A 22,397-nucleotide genomic window follows, 5' to 3' on the forward strand; every position below is an offset into this window, starting at 1 on the left:
TTCAGTACAAATCAAAAATCACTGCATTTGCAGTAGCTCTGTTGGGCAATTAGAAGGCTACAAGGTCCTGTATCTCCTTTTTGGCCAGGTATATTTTTGATTTAAAGGACCGCCATATTCTAAACATTATCAGCTGAACAGAAGGGTTATTAAAGGTTGTCAATTTGCACAAAAATACTGGCACAACAGGACTTATTTAAGTGGGATAAACCCTGCTGATTTTTAATAGTAGCAAACCATTATTAAAGGTTGTCACCACAAAATCATTGATTCTAGCTTATTACAAGCGGAGTTAGAAACCCCTAATTAGAAGCAAGAGAAAACAAGGTAAAGAGCAAATAACATATTTTCATCTCATGATATTTGAAAAATAAGGAAATACAAAAGGACACAATGCTCCTAACACCAAAATAAATGTGATGATGTGTTACAATCCATTAAGAAAACAAGCCCCTGCATGTCATGTTTAGGTCAATAAATGGCCTTTGTTAAAGAAAATAAAAACAAAATAACAGTAGTTTTGTCATAGAAATGTATCTAAAACAGCTGCTCTTGCTTTCCACTGTGTACCTTTAGTTGTATAACATTACAAGTCATTTAAAATAACATCCATGACACTGGCGGAGGGAGCATAGTTATTCTGTAATGTAATGCAAATGATTCAATTCACTGAGTGGGCTTTGTGATTTATTTATTCATTGTGTTTCTTATCAATGCTTTCCCAAACTCTCGTGCCTTTACAGTGAGCAAAGAGGTGTGCTTACCTCAGCATCAGACGCTGTCAAATGCATGCTTATCAGTGCTAGCAGGGTGCAGTGGGAATGACCTGCCAAGACTCAAGCTTCCTCTATCGTCTTCACACCCCTTTTGTGTAAAAGCCTAGCTTTTTGTCCTCATTATGTGATCCGTCTCTTTCTATTCCACAGCAAAACTCCACCATCTACTCCTGAAATCTAAGAACTCAACATTTCTAAAGAAAATATTACAGGCTCCGTCCTGGTCACCAACTATGTGTTCCTTACAAACAACAAATTTGTCAGTCCTTTAGAAAGGGAGACTTTTCCATGGAAGTTTTTCAGTGTGGTTGACAAAGGAGAAAAGACAAAAATAAAACTGACAATGTCTGAAACAAAGAAAAGAGCATGTATCTGAAAGCCAGGCAGACATACAGCTTGCTTCGTATTCCTACATCTTAGCATAATTCTGTATAGCTCTGTTACCTTCAGAGCCAAGCTGTTATTCCTACTCTTCCAAAAGATTAATGCTACCACTCTTTGATAACAGCCATATCATGCAAACTATAATAGGGCAGCTTTTTGATAAAAGTGGAATAGCATTTACTATGTTATCATTATACATACAGTACATGTATACATAAAGGCATGCATCCGACACAATAACAATTCCAGATTAAAAGGTATGATAGCTATTACATACATAAATATAAAAATACATTTAATCTGTGAAAAATGGTTTTGCTGTTAGAAATTCCTATATACGGGGCAGGGACCTCCATCCTCTTGTGTCTTTGACTCTTAACTTATTGCAACTGTATTTATCTTGTATCTATCTGTATTTATTGTTATACTTTGTATTTATCTATTATTATCTTAATAATTCCCTGTTTGTATTAATGTATTCTACTGTACAGCGCTGCGTACATAAGTAGCGCTTTATAAATAAAAATATACATACATACATATACCAGCCATGTATCACACTTGCTAACTTTTTATGGGTTTTAGAATTGCACTAGGGGTAAATAAGGTTTATTCTTTATTTCAAAACAGTGTCATTGTTTTCTTTTAAAACAAAGGTTTGCTGTTTATATATATATATATATATATATATATATAATCATTCAAGAATGATGTGGTATACTCTTTTTTTGCTCTTCTTTCTTAATTTTTTATGTGCCAGATGATGTATCTGCCCAAATTAAATTAAGGGCTGCCGGAAAATGTAACAGAAAAAAGACCCTTACAAGCTGCTAACAGATGCCTATAAAAGAAAAAAGAAAATAGACAGGCTAGATAAGCCAAAGGATCTTTATCAGCCATCAATCATTATGCGTCTGTGTCTTTCATTTACTCTTTACCACAAGCCCTAGACAGCACATCCCTAGTGTCTTTTTGTGAGAATGTGATAAAATAGGATTGGGGTAAGCCTTTGTGTGTGTGTTTCTAGGCCAATCTATGAACACCCCTTTTCTTTACAAATCTTCTGCCAACACACAGCCTACCAAATGGCATTTTTTTTGCAAACTAATGCACTAGCTGAAATTTATGTTGAGATCTTATTCTTTCTGGCAGAATTAAAAATGTGACTAAAATGCCAAAGGAAACCAAAGTCTGATCTCTTTACATCCAGTTGACAGTCAGTATTTGTTATACAGCACTGAAGATTATATTGGTGCTTTATAATTATGTGTGGTAATAATAGTACCTGTAATTGTAAAAATTATCATTCTTTCTTTATATTCTTATTTATATAGTGCTGACATATTCCACAACACTTTACAGAGATTATACATTATTCACTTACTGCCCTAGTGAAGCTGACAGTCTAAAGTCCCTATCACATACAATATTCAGTTGTGTCAGGAGTCAATTAACTTGCCTTTATATATTTGGAGTGTGGGAGGAAACCGGAAGTACCTGGAGGAAACCCACACAAGCATTGGTGTAACATACAAACTCATTGCATAGGCAAGTTGTTCTCTGACTGGAATCAAATATAGGATACCCATGCAGTAAGGCAACAATACTAACCATTGTTCCACAGTGCTGCCTATAATACCTGTACTTCTAAATAATGTATGCTACATGCATTAGTATCTTTAGTCATTCACTGCTGCATGTCTTTTTCATATAATCATTGACTTAGATGCTGATATACAGGGCCAGAACTAGGGGTAGGCAGAAGAGGCAGCTGTCTAGGGTGCAACAATTGGGGGGCACCAGGCAGGAGCCTCTCTTGCCTACCCCCTCTCTGCGCTCTGTTATCATTGCCCCCTATCGGTTTGCATTGCCCCCCCAACTGCGCATGAACACCAAAACACACGGGGGGGGGGGGGAAATGCAATAGCGCGGGTGCAAGGTGGCTGACCGGGTTGCTTAGGGCGCCGTTCGGCTCGGCCCGCCCCTGCTGATATATGTTTATGCCATAAGAACTAATCAGAGGTTTGCTTTAAAAAAGATGATTGTTAGATGCTATAGGTTTCTGTCAAGTACTATTCTTAATGCAAACTTGGGGGACTCATTTACAAAGGCCACAGACATAGGTGATAACACACTAAGGGGTGAAAAATCACACCCTTTAGTGTTCATTTACTAAGCATTTGTGCATTAATACATTACCCCAATGTTAACTACTAATTAAAGCTCATGTGCCCCATCAGTGAGGAAAATCATTTACTTTGTGGCCCATATTCTATAAAAATCACACATGCATCAGGTACCCAATAAAAAACCTGGTAAAAATACTATACTACACATAGGTCTACCCAGGACAGCCTAGTCCTGGGGGATACCCGAGAAATAGATCAGACATGTAAGTGCTTTTAAAGAAAGTAACCTGGTGATATGCACCAGATCATAAAGTTAGTGATCGCCACATATTAGTATGCCTTATATTGGCACCCCACAATGTTTTAGTATTTTAACCTTTAGTTTTACTTTCATTAAAGCTGCACCAAAGTCTGTTTTAAACCATTAGTACTTGTGCTTGACATAGCACTAGCGTTGGAACATTAAGATTGTCACTTAGCAAGGCTTAAAGAAGTAAGGATTTTGCTTGATTACTCATTTTTGGAAAGGGGTTTAATTCTAGATGTTCTAACAAGACAAGCAATGTATAAGGAGCATAACAGCTTCCAGTGAAGCTGAAGTGAAGTTTATAGTAAATCTGTAATAATAAGCCAAATCCTCTGAATTGAGAAAGAAACATCTTCTAGAAAAAACACAGCAAGTCCAGTTGATTTGACTTATTATTACAGATATGCCATGATGTGGATGAATGAGAACCTTCACAAACATTTATAGTAAGTCCTCTACACAATATAAGTGGTAGACAAATAAAAATGTAAATAGTATTCAACATTAAAGCATGCTCAAGTATGTGTATAACAAAAGAAAAATTTACTAAAGGTTAAAAAAATACTTTGACAAGGCAACTCCTCAATCGACCCTTCGCTTTCAACCATCCCTATGAACACCAGGAGCCAGAAATGGGTAAAATGGCCACAGCATTTATTCACATTTTATCAAGTAAATAGGACCTTGCCAGCCTGGCAATATTCAAAGCCAGAATTCCATAAGACATCGCTACTATGCTCTGCTTTTCCTCACTGAATACTTGAGATCAGCACTATGTCATTATATCCACCACAGAGTATTAGGCTGCCTCTACCTACAGAGAGGATGGCCACAAACTCGGCTACCAGCAGGAGCTGCATCTCCCACCATGAGAGACCACCATGAGAGACCATGATGCTGCCAGTCCTGAATCTGCAGTGTTTCAATGACAGAAAATCCAAGCAGGCTGTCACCTAGCACAAGCAGTAGTAGCATTTGTATCTATAAATCCACCATGCAATCACAGGAGAGAACCTTCTTTCTCTCTCTTCCAAAATTTCCTGTGCAGTACTCTAGTAAGTGAACTACTTCTTTTATGACATCACATCTCTACCCTTCTCCACCCCCAGCCCAGCTTTCCCCTGCCTTAGCTCATTGCTTCTCACCCAATCACAGATACATCTAATGATGCCAATCTTTAAAGATAAACCAGTGTAATCTGGCTGCTGGTCATTCGGGTCCCTTGTCATGCAGCCCCTGCATTTATAGCTCCAGGGCTTTCCTATCCATCAAGCCAACCATTCACTCACATAATATCTATTAAGCATTGAGAAATCTCAAGTCATCTTTAATTCACTTCAAAACTCTTGTCTGTACTACAAAACAATCCCAGGATCAGCATGGTTCACTATTCATTAATAAAAACAATTCAAATTAATAAATAATTCTAATTGAATCAAGTCATATAACAATGATTTCTACCCATTTAGCTTCACAGAGTGCATCCCCCAAGTGTTAACATTCTTACTGTAATAAACAGCCAGTTTAAGTAGAGTATGAGTATGTTGTATAGGAGGATCTGTGTAAATAGGCTTCTAAAGATAGGCCCTACCTTTTACTATGAAGTCATAAAAGCAAGTATCTTAGTTTAAAGGAATATATCTTTTATAAAACATAACCTGTAATATACAGTATTGCCTTTGGCCATTTGATGATGTTCTTAATTTGCATTGTAACAGTAAATGTTTTAGAATTTAAAGTGCCCAGTGATAAAGAATGACTCTAATGTACTGTACAGCGTTTATTACAATAGAACAGAGCATATTTCTCCTTACTTATTATCCTTTGACTACATAATACTTTATAATGAGCATCCAATCATCTTCAACATATACGTTTTTAGGTAACCTATTCCCCCTTAACCAGATGAAACCTTCAATTGCACTGCCCAGTCTAGAGAAACATTGAGCCATGAACACCAGTAATATCACATTGCTCATTAAATGTCTGTACCTAAAATTCCCTAATTGCTGCGAGGCTTCTTGCATTGCTAAAACATGCCTTTTTATTACAACTTGTGGTTAATTTATCTTTTGTGGCTGCTGGCAGATCCTCAGACTGGACTTCACCCTTTAACTACAGTAATAAATTGTAAAATGACAGCTTGTTTCTCTCTCCATTGCATAGACCATATCCATTATTTTATACAGTATGGTGTCACAAAGGAAATACTGTATTATTATAAAAGATGCTACGCATAAATGTATAATAAACCAGAGCTTATGCAAATTCCTAGCTCCAAGCCTGCAAAATAAACTATTCATCAAAGCACAAGAAATGTGTAGGGAACTGGATCAGAAAATATGCCCACTTGGCACACATTTATGGGTCTTTGACAGGGGATACATAAAAGCCTCCGATTACCACTCATTCATAAAGTGGTAATGAAGCAGAACTAAAATCACATGGACACCATCACTCAGGTACAAGCCATTTGCAACTTCTTCATGTCACATAGAAACAGCCTTGTTCCTATCACATAGCGAGGAACAAAGGTAATTATGCCTCTTTTTTGGCCTCTGCACATGCAGCCTGCTGTAAATGTACTTAAAATTTCATTTTTCTGAAAATGAATGTTCTTTTAATGGGAATAGCATTCACATTCCTGAACACAGGTAATAAAGGGCACCCTTCTTTCAGACTGAAATTAATCAGTTTCACACTGTACGCAAAGTATGTCAGGTTTAATTTATGTGCACACTGTAAAATTACACAGTTTATTTTTCATTATGGAGATAACCAATTATTTTGCCACAGTATAACATCTCTTTTTTTCTGAAGAAAAATACTTTTATGAAGATTTGGTCTATTGACAATAACAATATTTTATTCTGTTCAACATGCTGGTTCTGAGATATTCATTTAGAAATTTTACATTTTTTTTTGCGTATTTGCATGTATGCCACACTCTTTGGGTTCCATTCACCTGACAAATTCTGTAACACTAAAAGATGACATACAATCATGCGTGGAAATCTGTTTGGACTTGCCAATCCCATTCGTTTCATGCCATCACCTTAATGATGTTTTACACATGAGATCATCAAAATCACAAAATTCCAGATGGACTCTTGGGAACTACTGGAACAGTACTTCATGAGAGATAAATGTAGCATGTTTGATATCCTAGTCTTACAACTATGCTCAGCTGCACAACCTACAATCTACTTACTCCTGCCAAGGTGGCGCAGACCCTTCCTGATGATTGGAGGGTAAAGCTCTATAAAATATTGACGCACATTCGGTCACAATAAATGTGGTTAGCTCCGCCTGCATAAGTGCAGCTCATTTAATATACAGGAATGCCATTACAGGAATGTCATCTCCCATTTTAAACAAACAACTTTTAATTAAAAATAATTAAATTTTTTTCAGTAGTAATAAAACCATGTACTTGACTGTAACTAAGACACAATTAAAACTTACTGGAAGCATAACAATCCTATTGGGTTAAATGAATGTTTAAATTATATTTTAGCAGACTTAAGGTATGAAGATCCAAATTATGGGAAAACCCCAGGTCTCAAGCATTCTAGATAATAGATTCCATACCTGTATTGTGTTACTGCTATATTTGTGCCTTAGACAGTGGTTTTGCCACATATTCCCATATTGTATTATGCTACTGTATATTAAGAAATATTACAAACACTTTGAGCTTCAAACTGCATTTATTACCCAGCAGTTCATATTTAAATTCGATCACCCATGTAGGGTAATATGTTTCATTACAGTTAGGGATGAAATTCCAAATCCTCAATTAAAAAAGAAATAATGAATTAACTTTTTTTTTAATAGAAAATGAAATTCATTACAATGGTGTCAACAGTATTATATCATTTAACTGAGGCAATCTTTTATCCCAAATAGATTTTTTTGTTTTTTTCAGCTATAGGTCTTATCCTAGGACACCATAAGTGTAAGGGTTGCTAACCTCAGCAGAGATCATGACCTGGAGGTTGAACAGTAATGCTCCAGACTAGAGGTTGTTACTCATGGGAAATTATATATTTGTTCCTAGACACTCTTAACGTAATCACAACATTGCTCATTATTGTGTAAAAGACAAAGGTTTTGGACATCAAACAATGTGCCAACTGGTAACTGACATATACCTTAACAGTTAAATTACTGCATTCAAGTATAATTACTGTTTTTTTGTATATACTTGCTCTCATTTATACATTCATAAAGGTGATATAAACCAAACATTTGCAATTTAAATAGTTACAATAGCCGCTGTGCTGTAAATGTTATTAACAGAAGGAAAAATTCCTACTATTTGCCCATTCTCAGTAGCCTCATTTGCTTTCTGAAAGACACAATCAATTGAAGGACACATTTTTCTTCTCTTTGTTCTTCCCCATCAATTTTAATGGGTACAGAGCATCATTCAAACAAAATGTAATGGGACAAGAAGATGGATGAGAACATTTGAAACTACCAGTCACGGGACAGAAAACATCCTGATGAGGTGAATATAAGCACTAGAGAGTTCAACTGTAGAACTCAAATAATATTTAGAAAACAGACCTCCTTATCTGTGTTACTTGGTATGTGAAAATTTCATTTATTGAAGCTCATATAGTATTTCCTTATGGAACAAACCATGCAGAAAGTACTCGGTGTAATTATAGATACAGTAGATTTGAATCCAAGGAAATGATTTAGCACCACGGCGGATAAAGCACCATGCATACAGATCATCATAACAGATAACAATGCAGAACAAGGAATAAAACAACAACAACACAAGCTACAGTAACAGATTTTTGTAAGTCAGAAATGAATAGTTTTTCTCAATAGTGAGGAATACAGTATATTAATACAACTAAGCATGTTTCCTCAGCAGTGATCTTTTTCAGACTTATTGTAATCAAAGTATTAAATCACTGCACTATTGCTTCTTGTGCATTTCAAAACAGCAAAACTATTGATTAAAAGAATTTATAAAAACCTCAAAGCCATGGTTTATTTAGCCATATATGGTGGGTATATCAGTAAATATATTTTACATGTAGGCAAGTTTTTTAAGGCACTCATATCCAAGGCGTTCCAAGTGGTCTCACACTGACAGCCTTGAGAATGGGCACTAGTAGACCTGACCCATGCTTGACTCCCAAAAATACACACTAGAATAAAAGGCATAATTATCCTAATTACTCAGTAGAAGATTGATTGGTGACATTAAATTAAGTGAAGGACCCATACATGGACTGAACTTTATGGAAAATCAATTCCAGTGTGGTGATTTTAAAAATCACCCCACAGTCTATAGTTTTTCACTTTGACACTGTATATATGGTAAAGTAGGTCAGACCTTTTTTGTTTTGTTTGCAAATGCCTAAAATAAAAAATAAACTATTATGTTTCAGTGGTGTAACTACTAAACCAGAATGTTATGTACTATTGCTCAACCTGGGTGCACAGTCCAGTGCCCCTAAACCAAAATGATACTTCTGCAGATAGACATTTGTTGCCCCAGATTGGCACCTGCCGCTATTGGACACTTTCAGGTCCACTTAAAATAATCACAGCTTGACATGAGTATTTTTAAAAGTAACCATTTACCTTGCAATGCAAATACAAAATAAAAATATAAATCATTGTTTTAAACCAAAATCCTTATATTAAGTTACAAATCAAATGATTTGCATTTGGTTCCAGTAATTGGTTCAAAACACCATTTTGTAATGCATTTATTCTCAGGACATCTGCCACTTTCTCCAGCACACTTGCTGGTTCTTTTACTGGCCAGGTGTGTGGTTACTCCCTGCCATTAGAGCACCAGCCCAAAAGTACAAGCTTCTCACAGTGTTTCTTGGGATTCTTTTATCCTTGAGTCTTTTTACATAAATCCCTTTCCATTCTTCCCAGGGGAAATTCTTTTAGTGGCCCCTTCATGGGTGCAAGTGTGCCCTACTCCCCCCCAGTCTGACCCTGTACACCAGTACATGCATAACCTAATAAAAACCTAATAAAAACATCTAGTACACAGCCGAAGGTAACCCTTTAGGATATTTTCTCCACAGGGAAAGGACTTAATCCATACTCACTCAGATATATATTTTGGATTTAAAGTTTTGTTATGTCATTCTAATTCATGATACATGTTTATGCTATTTTTATAACACAATTTGTAAATCAGATTGCTACAGGTTATTGGACACTAAATTGACCCAACATTTTGATCTGGCAAAATTTAATATGCATTAGAGCTATAAGAAAGTGTTCTGCAGCAGACCTAGCACTTGATGATGGGTCAGTTATAGTATAGAAAGCATATTTAGGTATCCTGACTCATGTTTATGTATTCTGTATATGGATCCATGACAGATAATTTTATACCAGCTTTTCCAGGATGGGAACTCACTCAAAGATCAGAAAGATGTACAAAATAATTATCAACAATAAGCCAATTTAGGCTATTATAGAAGAGTAAACTTCCTAAAAAAATGTATACAGGTTGCTATGATAGAAAGGTTTAAGTGTCTGATGGTACTACTAGGTATCTATTGCCTATTTTATTTTTGAAGCAGACTAATATTGACTGTTTTGTTGCTATATAAGGGCCAAACAAAGTTGAGTTTGAAAATCATAAACTGTATCGAACATGACACCAAAATTATTTTAGTAATTGGAATGTCATTACCCTTTCCCCAGTGGACACAATCAAGAAACTTGATTGTGAAAAATGATGAAAAAAGTTACATTTTTAGTGCATCCCTAGAGATTGACAAGACTATATACATGTCCTTTTGTTCGTTAACTGTCTTAATTATTTTGACACTACAGTTTATCCCAGTGGAGCAGTGACTTTGTTAATGCTAAGGGTGGCCACACACGTGACGATTTGCGATCTTTCGTGCGACCATCAGCCACTAACCGTTCAGGGCTGAAACAGCAGATAAGGAGGTAGAAACAATAGGATTCAGCCCTGAAGGCAGATTTTGCTCAGGCGCCTTCTATGGCGCCCGATCAAAATCTTTTAAACCGCCAGATCGGCGAGTCGACCGATAGCAGCAGCCTCCTGCGATATCGGTCGACTCGCCGACTTGCCATACACACACCGAATATCGTACAAAACAAGGTTTCGGCCAGCTTAAGGGTGTCAGCTTTATATTGAGCATGTCCTATCTTTATTTTGATAAAATGGTATTGCAGTATAAAAGTCATGAACTCCCTTTAAAATAACACATACAAATAAACAGCCTATCATTCATAGCTATATGAATAGCTTTTAAATAATCTATGATCTACTGTAAGTACCAAAACAATTTAATACACAAATTTGTTCATAATACTTTTGGCTAACTCCCAAAACGGAGCATAACACTCTGCTCTACAGAGAAATCCTCTGGCACATAATTAGGAAATATACGCTGCAGTCACAGCTGCATATTGTACATTCTAGTATAAAAATGTAAGAAAACGTGAATCACAATATTTAAACTCATTGCTTTACAATAAGATTTAATAAACGAATGCAACCTGGGGTGTGTGGGGTTACACTATGCTATTTAGGAAACTAAATGAGAACTTAGAGTGAAAATTATTAAGAAGAACAATTTTTGAAGAAAGGTCTTGTAATAGAGCCCATTAGAAATCTTAGTTGATGATAGATAGCTACTTTGCCATCAATTTTTAGCTCACCTCACTCACCTCATCACTATCACTTTTGATCAGGTGGAATGCTAAGGAAAGAGGCTAATGTAAAAAAATATAAAAAAAATATATGGCACAAAAATGTACACACGGAGAATGGGATCCATGCACAGGTAGATGTTGGACCTTCATGATAGAATTGGCATCCCATAAGGTTGGGTAGAGAACCTAAATAATTGCCTTTCCCAATCAATATCTGATCTGGCTCAATCACATACTGAACAAGACAAGCAACCTGGTCAAGCAAGGACCACATTCCTTTTATTCAGTCCATGACCTACAGCATTGCACTCATGTATCTGATAGTTGGTACAAGTTCTAAATATCTGAAATTGACAATGAAACCAACCACATTGGTGGCTAAACCAACGTATTTTTCTTGTCTGACTACATGACATATGATATATAAAAGCAAACAACAATAATAATCTAAATACATATTTATGTACTGCTCCAGTAGTCTGTTTAATGAAGGCATTGTTCATGACAGAGCTACCTTAAAAAGAGTGAAAATACATTATTCTCAGCCCCTTCAATAATGGCTTACTCTCTCTTGCCTTGAAGCGGTTTTCTCTTTATTATCTTCTCATCTCCAGTTAAGGGCTAATCTGTTTATCAGCTGTCAATAAAGCAACCCCTGTACAACTGTATATTGCTTTATCAATTCTTGTTAAAATGCCTCTTGTATTTTAATTGCAGCATTGGATTTTATGTTATCCATGTGCTAAATAATAGATACTGTACTTCTCTAGAGCATCAGATAACAAATAAAGTAAACAAGGAAACACCAAATGTCACATTGGTAAGGGGTTACTTAGCATTGTATCCTGCCTGTCAACAGTTTTCACTGAAGAACCTCTTTAGAATTATTGTTTTTTTTTTATTAAATATGATGTAGCTTTATGTACTGAATATCCTGGTTGCTACAGATATGCACTTTGGGGTACATTATTAACATTAAATAACATGTTATTTACACTAAAACTTACAAGTTCAAATTAGGATTTCCAAAAGTCAAATGTTTGAGATTTATTTGGAACAAACTTGAAAAGCTAAATTGTAAAAATGTAGCATCTGAAAGCTGGCGAGTTTATGTAAAAGTCAATGGGAGTTGTCCAAGCAAAATTCAAGCAAATGTTACAATTCGAATTTTTCGACTGTTTTTCAAAGACTCATTGAGTAGAATGTTATTGCACTGCACTCAAGGTTTTATTTTATGTTTTAAAGAAACTGAGTTTTCAAGATTCAAGTTTTTTAATTAATGAGCCCACATAAAAGTTAGCAAATTTTAGCAAATATCACAAATTTAAATTTTGATAGATATGCAAAGTGTTAGGGGAATATGCACTAATTGACATCCTAGGGAAGCTGATATTATTAAACTTTGCCATAACCTTACCATATGCAACCACTCAAGGAATCATTTCTGCTCATGCTGCCCTGTACTACAGTGAAGAAAAAGTCATCGATCATCCAAGTGAAGTACAGGAAATCTATTTTTGAGATCCTTTGAGAGAGTAAATATGGTGAAAATACATTTTTATCAAGTGGTAAAACCCATGACCAGGGTAGGAAGAGCCAACAGACCCTGAAGAGAAACTGGTGTGGGGTATGTTTGGGTAAAGGTTAACTATGCTGTATCAAATTTTAAATGCAAAGCTGTAGCCTTTCCCATATCATCCTGAGGTGTAGCAGTAAATGTATTTAGTACACAAGAGGTTAAATAGAGGTCAGTGGTAAAGAACTGCTGAATGGGCACTTCAGTAGCCATGCATATGTAAGCAAGTAATTACTATTCAGGCTTTGTTATAGGGCTCACCAAGCTCTTTCCTCCTAATTGTTCTTCGTAATGTATTCATATAATACGCTCCCCCATTGAATTGTTCCAAACGAAACATTTTTACATTTGTTGACACTATATTTTGATTTTGAGTGCAGCCTTAGTCAAAGCAAAGTTTATACAGATTTCCTGTACTTAATGCAGGGTTACACAGATCTTACAAGTACATGTAACAAATTTGGTCTACACAGCCTATTTGTTCATAAACTGGTAACTGATTCATTCCTATAACCTATGCATTAAGTTGTGTAACAATTTCATATATACAACATTGTAATATTAAGGGATGTTACTACTATGCAATGTACACTAGTAGGTACGGCTTTTGATCACATACAAAGAACTTTAATTTTAAAGTAATACAAGTATTAATGATGAGAGAATCTTTCCCATTTGCGAAACGCATTGCAGTCAAAAGGTGACTTTTTACGTGAAACATTTTTTCCACGCAATAAATTTTGACGTGGGTGAATTTTTTTCCACATTACTTTTTTTCTTACTCCAAATGCATTAAAGTCAATAGGGTTGATTCACTAAAGTGCGTTAATTTTTATTGCATGCTTTTTTGCGTTAAAATAGATGCCAAAAATTAACGCACAATTCACTACAGTATTACCGCATGCGTAAATTTATGGCATGTATGGCTAACATGGCGTGCGTTTTTTCGCACGCGGTAACTATTTATACGCGGTGCGTTGATTAGCTTTCCGTCAAATACCGCATGAAAATAGTCTTTGTGACTATTTTTTTAGTATCGCACGTAAATTATTGCAAGTATGCTTTTAGTGAATCGTGCGTTAAGACGCGAAAAATTAGACACAATAAAAATTTTAACGCATGCTATAAATAACGCACGTTTTAACGCACTTTAGTGAATCATCCCTAATATGTGTTTTTTCTCAATCCAAATGCATTAAAGTCAACGAGCATTTTTTCGCGGTAATTTTATCGTCTCAGCAACATTTTTGTCTTGGCAACTTTTTTGTTTTGACAAATTTTTTGCGTCAATCTTTTGCCACAGTTTCGCAAAAAAAATTTGCTCATCACTACTCCCACTATCCACCTGCTTTGAGGCAGTGTGAAACCAAAATGTAAATTAATACACACAACTTTTGTATTTTAGATCTTGTTTGTATTTTTGATCTTGTGCACTAGGGACTGAATTTATGCAGAGTCCTTAAATCTTATGAGCATTAGGTAGAATGCATGGGCTTATGATGTCAAACATTGCTAGTGCATCCTTCCACTGGGTAAGTAAATCAATAATGCATTGTGAAAGAGTGGATTTAGCTTGTCTAGACTCTGACTTGCAATATATTTGGCACTGTCACAAACTATAACCTGATCCAGGTTTGGAAATGAAGGCAGGGAAATGGATACGATTTTTATTAAAGGACATTAGACAAATGCACCTTCAACCAGCGGCCAGGTAGTACATTTTACATCTGACAGTTTTATAGAGGGAGTCCTGGGTGTCAAGTCTCTTGTGGCCATAGTAGGCCCAGTCAGACACAGGCTACATAGCTGAAATAGGTTTCAGAACGGTGAATAGTTTAAGCTCAAAGAAAAGCATGAGGCATTCTTACTGAGGAACCAGCAACCGAAATGGAGTAAGTACAAATATAATATAACTCTTGCACAGCTCTATATTGAAAACACTTTGTTTTGTTACAAATCCATTAAAATTTACATTGACCCCTACAATTTTAGCCATATGTGTCCCATGCTTACCTAGCACTTATACATAGCCATATCCTGTTTAATACAGTTACCGTATTTACGTATCACTTGTTTATAAAAAGCTACATGCTTTGCAATCAGATTATAACACAAAGAGAGGCCCAAGGTAGAGGATAAGTACATTTGTGGCCAGCCTGCCATCCAGAAAAATGTCTGTTTGAACTGCAAGCTGAGCAAGTAATACCCTTATGCAAAATCCAAAATATACATTAAGCTCTTAATATTTCCAGCAGACTAATCCAGGGGAAATATGAAGTTATAGTAGTTCTCAAATTTGGAATTTCTAGATCCCCCCAACTAAAATGGCTTTTGCAAAAAAAAATACTGATTAAATATATAATTTGCTTTCATATATGTCAATTGGTGTATAAATATAAAAAATAAATGTGTCTGTAGCAGATTGGATGCTTTGTGTTTTTCTGTAATGCACCAAGCCTGTTTTGGAAAAACAAATACATTTTCTTATTGAAAATAAAGACCTAAAAAATTCTCAATGGATAGAACAAAAACCAGTGCTAATCATGAAAACAACAACTGGTGATTGCTCAGTGCAATTACCTTTGTTAAATGCCCAAGGTGAATTCATCTAATCAGAACCTTACCTGCCAAGAAATTTCTCATCAGTAATCATTTCCTAATTAATGTATCCAATTAACTGGCATCACATATGCCTGGCCCCTTTCACATCTCAAGCTAAACTTTTATTTACTATCAAGGCAAACCAGTGCATGGCTGTATCACTTTAATTGCCATTTTAGTTTAATTGTTTTAACTCTAGTAGGTACATTACATACATGTCCTACTTACACGGTAACATTTTTTTTCTAGGCCACTGCTAAATGTACTATTGTGTTCTAGGCTCATGCATTTCAGAAAATTAAATTAAATATCATTTTTTTAAAATTACTATGTAAAAAAATAGTATATTAATAACAGATCATGTTGATGGGATTGCATTAAACAATGTAGGTAAAATGAGTTCAGTACTAAGTGAATATTGCGTAAGTGAAATACACTCTAATAACAGTATATTGTCATATGCAGAGTAGTGGAGGAAATAGCTTAAAATACAATGTATGCATAGTGTACATACTGTAGATAGTTTGCTGATTCTTTTCTATTTATACCTGCAGTCTTATTCATTCAATTCCCTGTATGTCCACTGGTGAATTTAGTTTGCTTGTATTAAAGCCAGTCTTGTTAAGCAGATCATTAGTTATTCTAGGCACACACTCTATTTATGAATAAGCATATAAAAACAACTCTTTGAAGAGCTTTTCACTCACTCATGTACACAAAATGATGATCCCAAGAGGCTGAAGGAAACTAGATTTCCATCTTAAATGTTATTTCTTCCAGTGAAATTGCAGGTACCATTAAAATAAGCTTCCAGACAAGGTTGTAATGAAAAATACAGTATATTCACTAAAACGTATTTTGGATTCATTTTAAAGCAGCACATACTGCTTTGTGCAAACTAATGTTTAATGAAAAAAAAAAATTCTAAATTCAGCCTATCTAGCTACCTGTCTTTCACTCTGTCTTGTTGTGGTGAGCAAAAGAAATTTAAAATTGATTTGTTTAAAAGCAGTTGTTCCCTGGTTTGATGGTCCTCTGATTCCTGTGTTACTAGATAAAAAGGGCTACAATTAGGGAAGTAACAGGCAAGGTAATCTTGGCCCTTTATTTAAAACATTTGATGACAATTTTGGCCAATTTGGCCAATTTATTAGACATTTGTTTAATACATATATTATATGCATTATATGGAACCAACAACCCCTTGATACAAGTGGGGTCCATTAAAGCAGCTAAAGAAACTGGAACACCAGGCTATTCAAAAAGCTTTGAGGAAACAAAGCACCACCCAATAAGTTTACACTGACATTATCCAGAAGATTATTGCTTCACAAGTACTGGAATAAGCACTTGCCAGCCAATTTCCATGTGAGTCTATGACAGCTGCTTTGATCACTTTGTGAAGCATTTTGGGCAACTTAAAAACAAGATGCTCAAGGCCTCATGTGTCAGTGCTCTCAAAACTTTTAATGGTAAAGGTGAGTGTACAGATTTTAGTGCACATTTAGTGCAAGTGCAGTGTAATTTTTAGGGCAAGTTGCCATGTTTTTTTGCATTTTCCATACAAGTTCAGTGTAATTATGTGCAGAAGGTGGCTGGCAATTATAGGAAATGCTTAAATCACTCACACAATTGCATTTGTGTTTCATCTCAAATTGGAAGTAATTATGTTGAAAATATTTGGTATTTGGTGTTGTTATTTCTGGTGCTCTGTGTCAACATTACCCCTGTGCCTGGTTCTATAAATGCAAATTTGCTGAGTCAGGTGATACTGGTCACTTTGGGAGCCCTGGAATTACCACCACCTTTGCGGGTGGTGTTAGCTCTATAGTTTCCTTGCATCAATAGGTGCACTGCATGTGATTGGGAAGAGGAGGCAGGATAGAAACAGTGGTACAGGGTGCAAATATGCAGACGTTCAAGTGACTTTAAATGCAAGTAACTTTAATGAAAGGCATTTTTTGTGTAACTATTTCACCCAATTGCAGTAATGCTTACTAAATGAACACTTTATTGTTTGTTTTGTTCACCCTTATTGCACACATATATACAAAGACCAAGAAGGTACTTTGCAGCAGGGGAAAATGTGCCCAGATACTTCCCAATATGTAGAATCCAGACATGACACTCACCACCGGGCCAAACGCTCACTGTGCCTAAGGCAGCATGCACCTCTCATCACCCCTCCCTCCTGCTCCTCCCCTTTCCGCAGTAAATTTCCCTGCTGCCCTGCTAACAGCTCTGCACAATGAGTGGTTTGGGTGGGTCGGGAGAGGAGCAGGTGGAGGTGGTGACAAGTGGGTCTGGGAAGAAGGGGGTGAAGCATTAAAGTCCTGGGCTGATGAGGAGCTATAGAAGGGCCAGAACACAGGGTAGGCAAGCAGAAGGTGTAAGTGCCTAGTGCCCCCCCACCCCCACAATTGTGCCCTAGACATGTGCCTCTTCTGTCTACCCCTAGTTCTGGCCCTGATGATATGGAATCAATTCAACATCAAGTTTCAGGCCTGCACAAGGCAAACTTGTTTTGAAGTGCACTACTAGTACTGAAATATAGATTAAAGAGATTAAATAGATTAAATACTTGATGATGTGATGTGTACATCAGTATACAAAGGGGCAGCAATCAATATTATAATATGGTGCAATAAAAGATTTCCTTATTGCAGGGCCTGCAATTATTACAAACAATCCATGTGTTTTACCAGGCTATATATTTCTAGAACTTTGAAAAAGTTTTCAGACAAAAATACTGTAAGCATTGTATATATTGAACAACCCTATAGAAGTCATTTACCTTGATCCTGGACACAAGAGTTAGAATTCAAAGAACTGGTATCTGACTCTGATCTGCACCATAAGCTGGGTTTAAAATCTGGACCAAGGTGCAGAGCACTGGTGGACATAAAGCTGAGAGGCAGCTATAGGGCTTGCTTGGATTCTGCTCCCACCACATTCACTAACTTGTGACTCTGAATCATGTGCAAGATAGGAGATGCATGGGGTAGTAGGTCAACTGCCCCAAATGTATAAAGTGTTGCCAAATGCAAGCAGTGTTGTATTCATTGGGGAGGCACAAGTAATTGTTTTGCATTCTGAAGTGCAAGGGCCTGTGGGTGCTATCATTGTGGAAGGGTATAAGTGTAAAAAGTGTACAAAAAATTATCCTGGCTTACGCTTGGCACCCTGGCCCACCAATGATAACAGAGTTTTTATATGTTTGTCTGTACATATGTGTTTGCATACTCATATGAGCTAGATGTTGCCATTGGGAACTTCCAGCAAATACTTAAAGTATCACTGCAGCGCTCCTGCCACTCACATGACTGATGTATTGTTACAGAACACAACACAGTGAAAACAGTCTTTTGTGGTTTCATTTTAGTAAGTGTAATTACTTTAATATGGGGTAGAAAATGAAACCCCTCTGTGTTAGCGCACGCCAGTCTCAGCACACACAAAGTGTTTCAATTGTTTTGTTTAGAATGTGTCTATTCATAAGCATGAATCCTGTAATCTTTACGTTTCATTCAGGGCTGTTCTTGCAGATCCAGCTGTGCTGAATTGTTCTAAATAAAGAGACCGTGTGATGTGAAATGTTGTCCCGGAGAAACAAAGCTGAGGTCAACAGTGGTGTCTGTTCATGGGAGCTTCTGAAGGATTCAATGGGGGCTTAAAGGGAAGTGTAAAGATACAAATTTGACCTTTCCAACATCAAAAGTGCTTGATACTGAGAAAAAAATATTCTTCGAATTTGTGCATTTCAATATAATATAGTTTAATGATGACCCTTATTCAGATAAGGGAAGATCATATTATAAAATCATTTCATATTAATTTCTGATAATATCTGAAAGGTGTGTTTGCATATTAGTACATAACTGACACACATAAACAAACATGCAATATGCTCTAAATGAGTTTATTAGTGACTTGATTCACAACTGGGGAAAAATGGCCAAAGATACAGATTTTCTGGGTATTCTAATTCTACAATGAAAAAAAAAATATGTTTAAGAATAAAATTCAGATTACTGTGAACAAATCATGTTCCTGGTATATGTCCAGTGGTATGTAAAGTTAGCTTAGATGTAAATAAAGGCAACTCACACATTTAAAGTCATGAATTCATCTTTAACGATTCTGAGCTGGGGAGGTTCAGTATGAAAGTACAGGAACAGGAATTGGGTTCTGGGACTGGGTTCAGTAGTGGAGGCATTAACTAGGCTCGAAGGAAATAACTGCTGATATTCAGAGCATCTATCACTGGTCCTGCTTCACTAAACAAGATGATCGATTTTAACTCTTTAGGCCAAATTGAAAAAAAGGCAATTATGTAATTGAAAACGGAAGTATAACATGAATCAGAATTAACCAATGTAGAGTCCAATACAGCAAAAAGAGAACTGGCTTATTGGGTCCTTTGTAAATAAAGTGTAATGAAATGGCTCAAACAACTAAAATTCAGATTTACAAGACCATAAAATTAAAAAAGGACTTAATTCAGTCAAGTGTTAATGTTTGCACAGTCTAACGTTGTAACATATTTGCCCTCTGCAGTTTAAATAACCGTACAATTAATTTCTAGTGAGAGAGTAATTTCTTTCTCGTTGTGGTCAGAAATCCCATAAAGATGATAAATATATTGCAATGTGGCATACGAAAAAGCAACCTGGCCACTACTGTAGGCTGAGATATCCCTTGCATATCACTGGTGAGCATGGGGTAGGCTGAAGTGACACCAGGCATATTACTGGTCTCCTTTGATCCTTTATCATTTATATTAAACCAACAATACACTCTGCAGGACTGGAAGATGAGTGCGTATTACAGCAGAAAATTGCCCATATTTTTCAAAAGAGTTTCCCTTATCTTGTAAACAGCAGAGCAGAGGTGAAGTTCCAGTTCATATGATGCCTAAATTATTAACACCTTCAAAAATTATAGTCAGACATTGGCATGATAGTGCCCTAAAATTGAAATGGAGTTGTTTGGTTTGCTGTAAAGTAATATGCCTGCTCTCTGTGTGGTCTTGGATAGCTTTTAGTTTTAGGATCAGCATAACCAATGTAATTAGTTCTCACATTGTAGAATATATAATTCTCTTATAATGCAGAAAGGGATAATCTCACAGGTTATGAAATATACATAAACAGCAAGGAAATGAAGCAGCAATACGTAAGCAGACCACAACACTTTCATTCAAAAGTAGTAAGAAGTGCTAAACAGGTCTTGGCTCTTTGCCACTACAGGTGCCAAACAAGATGGGCAGATGAGCCAAAACATTCACCTTGTCTTGAGACAGAAATCAACATCAGTAAACAGAGGTCTTATTCCTTAGTGGACAATGAGCAGAGCTGTTTTGCCATTAACCTATCCCCACTCAAATACTGCCTGAGTGTATGCTGAGGGCAAGAGAGAAATATTTGTAACTTGTACTATCTCACACAACACAAAAGAAATGTAGGAATTCTGCAGGAATATAATCACGATGAGCCATAATAGCTGGAACAATTAAAAAACGTGACAAAAATGGCAAATATAATTTGGAAGAAGAAGTTCTCCTGCACCATATAACTGTAGCCCCTTCAATGTCCAGCATCTGTAAGTAAGCAGGACAAGCAACATCAGAAGCTCTTTGGAAAGACACAAGCTAGAGCTCAAACTGTGCTGCAGCCAGCAAGAACTTCCAGAAAGCAAGGAAAGGAAAGTGTTCCACCTACAGACCATGATGACTTAAAACAGCTGGCTCCCAGCACAAAAAATAAAGATATTATTTCAGCACTTACTGTATTTTTCGGATTATCATTAAAAACTGAAACTGAGGTATTGCCCCCAGAAGTAATTAACAATGTTAATCCTCTATTTTCCTTTCAACAGTGATAAAGAGAGTAATTATTTTATTTAAATAATACTCAAGAACGTTTTGGAAATGGGTTAATGAGGCTCTGATCACATTACCATGAAAATGTGCATTAACACTGCCTGGTGTATACAGTCCACTATCTAATTAGCTGCCTGTGAAATGAATCAAGCCAAGCAAACATTGGACGGAGTCAGGAGGCTGGGGGCACACTTCACTTACCTACTGCTTTGCCAATAGACCACCAGCACTCTGCCCCGCATAGTCCTCGCGACTGTCACTCATCAACTGCTAAAGCTTAAGCAGTGACAGCAGCAATTTGTCATGCATATAACAATCTAATACTAGAAAAGCTGGCGCTGACAAATTCAATTTCCAGAGGTGATTTTTCCAGTGCACACATTTTAGATTGCAAGCACATAAGGCAGGTACACAATGGCAGCAATAATAAGCTTACATGTTCTAAACAAACAATATCAAATTGGTCAAAGTTACAGTGAATTACTACAAGCTAACCCATGTGCAAAAATGCCCAAAAAGGACAATAGCCTGTTTTTTAGTAAAAGAACATATTGTGACAGCTCTGACTGTGTCCTCTCACCTGTGCAACTTCATACAGCAGTTTGTAGTGCTCCTCTCTTTTCTGAAAACTGCACAGATTGCAGCCCATTGTAATCTGCACACACTCTGATGTGGTTCAAATGTCCTCAAGTCTGAGCAAAAGATGCTTTGACAGGGAATCACCCTCCCGGCTTGACTACTGTTGTTCATCAGTCACTCCAGCATATAAACACAGGCACAACACTGTTAGCTGGAAGCGTAAACCAAGGTAGTGCAGCGCGCTCTTCTCCTCTTCTAAATACCTAACATTCACCAATTCACTCAGTGCTAGGGCTCATGACAACACTCCCCCTGTCTCTGCATCACTGCACATGACTACACAGATTCCAGCTCATGAATATTAATACAATCTCATTGAATATTTATGACAAGCAATGTTAATAGGGAGGAGTATAGTTGCTGCTACTGATGACAGATGAATATCTACTAATTAAAGACCAAATGTAGTGTGGTTAAA

General features: G+C 36.5%; 1 protein-coding gene across 1 annotated transcript in view; it reads right to left on the reverse strand.

Moving 5' to 3' along the window:
- The window catches only part of pdzrn4 (PDZ domain containing ring finger 4), a 64,606-nt gene extending 42,419 nt beyond the window's left edge, over positions 1 to 22,187 (reverse strand). Inside the window, exon 1 of the mRNA XM_002932810.5 lies at positions 21,921 to 22,187. Coding sequence (XP_002932856.1) covers positions 21,921 to 21,989 — 69 coding nt within the window. The 5' untranslated portion in view covers positions 21,990 to 22,187. The remainder of the gene's footprint in view (positions 1 to 21,920) is intronic.
- Positions 22,188 to 22,397: the final 210 nt, after the last annotated feature.

This window comes from Xenopus tropicalis, chromosome 3, assembly GCF_000004195.4.
Source record: "Xenopus tropicalis strain Nigerian chromosome 3, UCB_Xtro_10.0, whole genome shotgun sequence".
Taxonomy (NCBI): Eukaryota; Metazoa; Chordata; class Amphibia; order Anura; family Pipidae; genus Xenopus; species Xenopus tropicalis.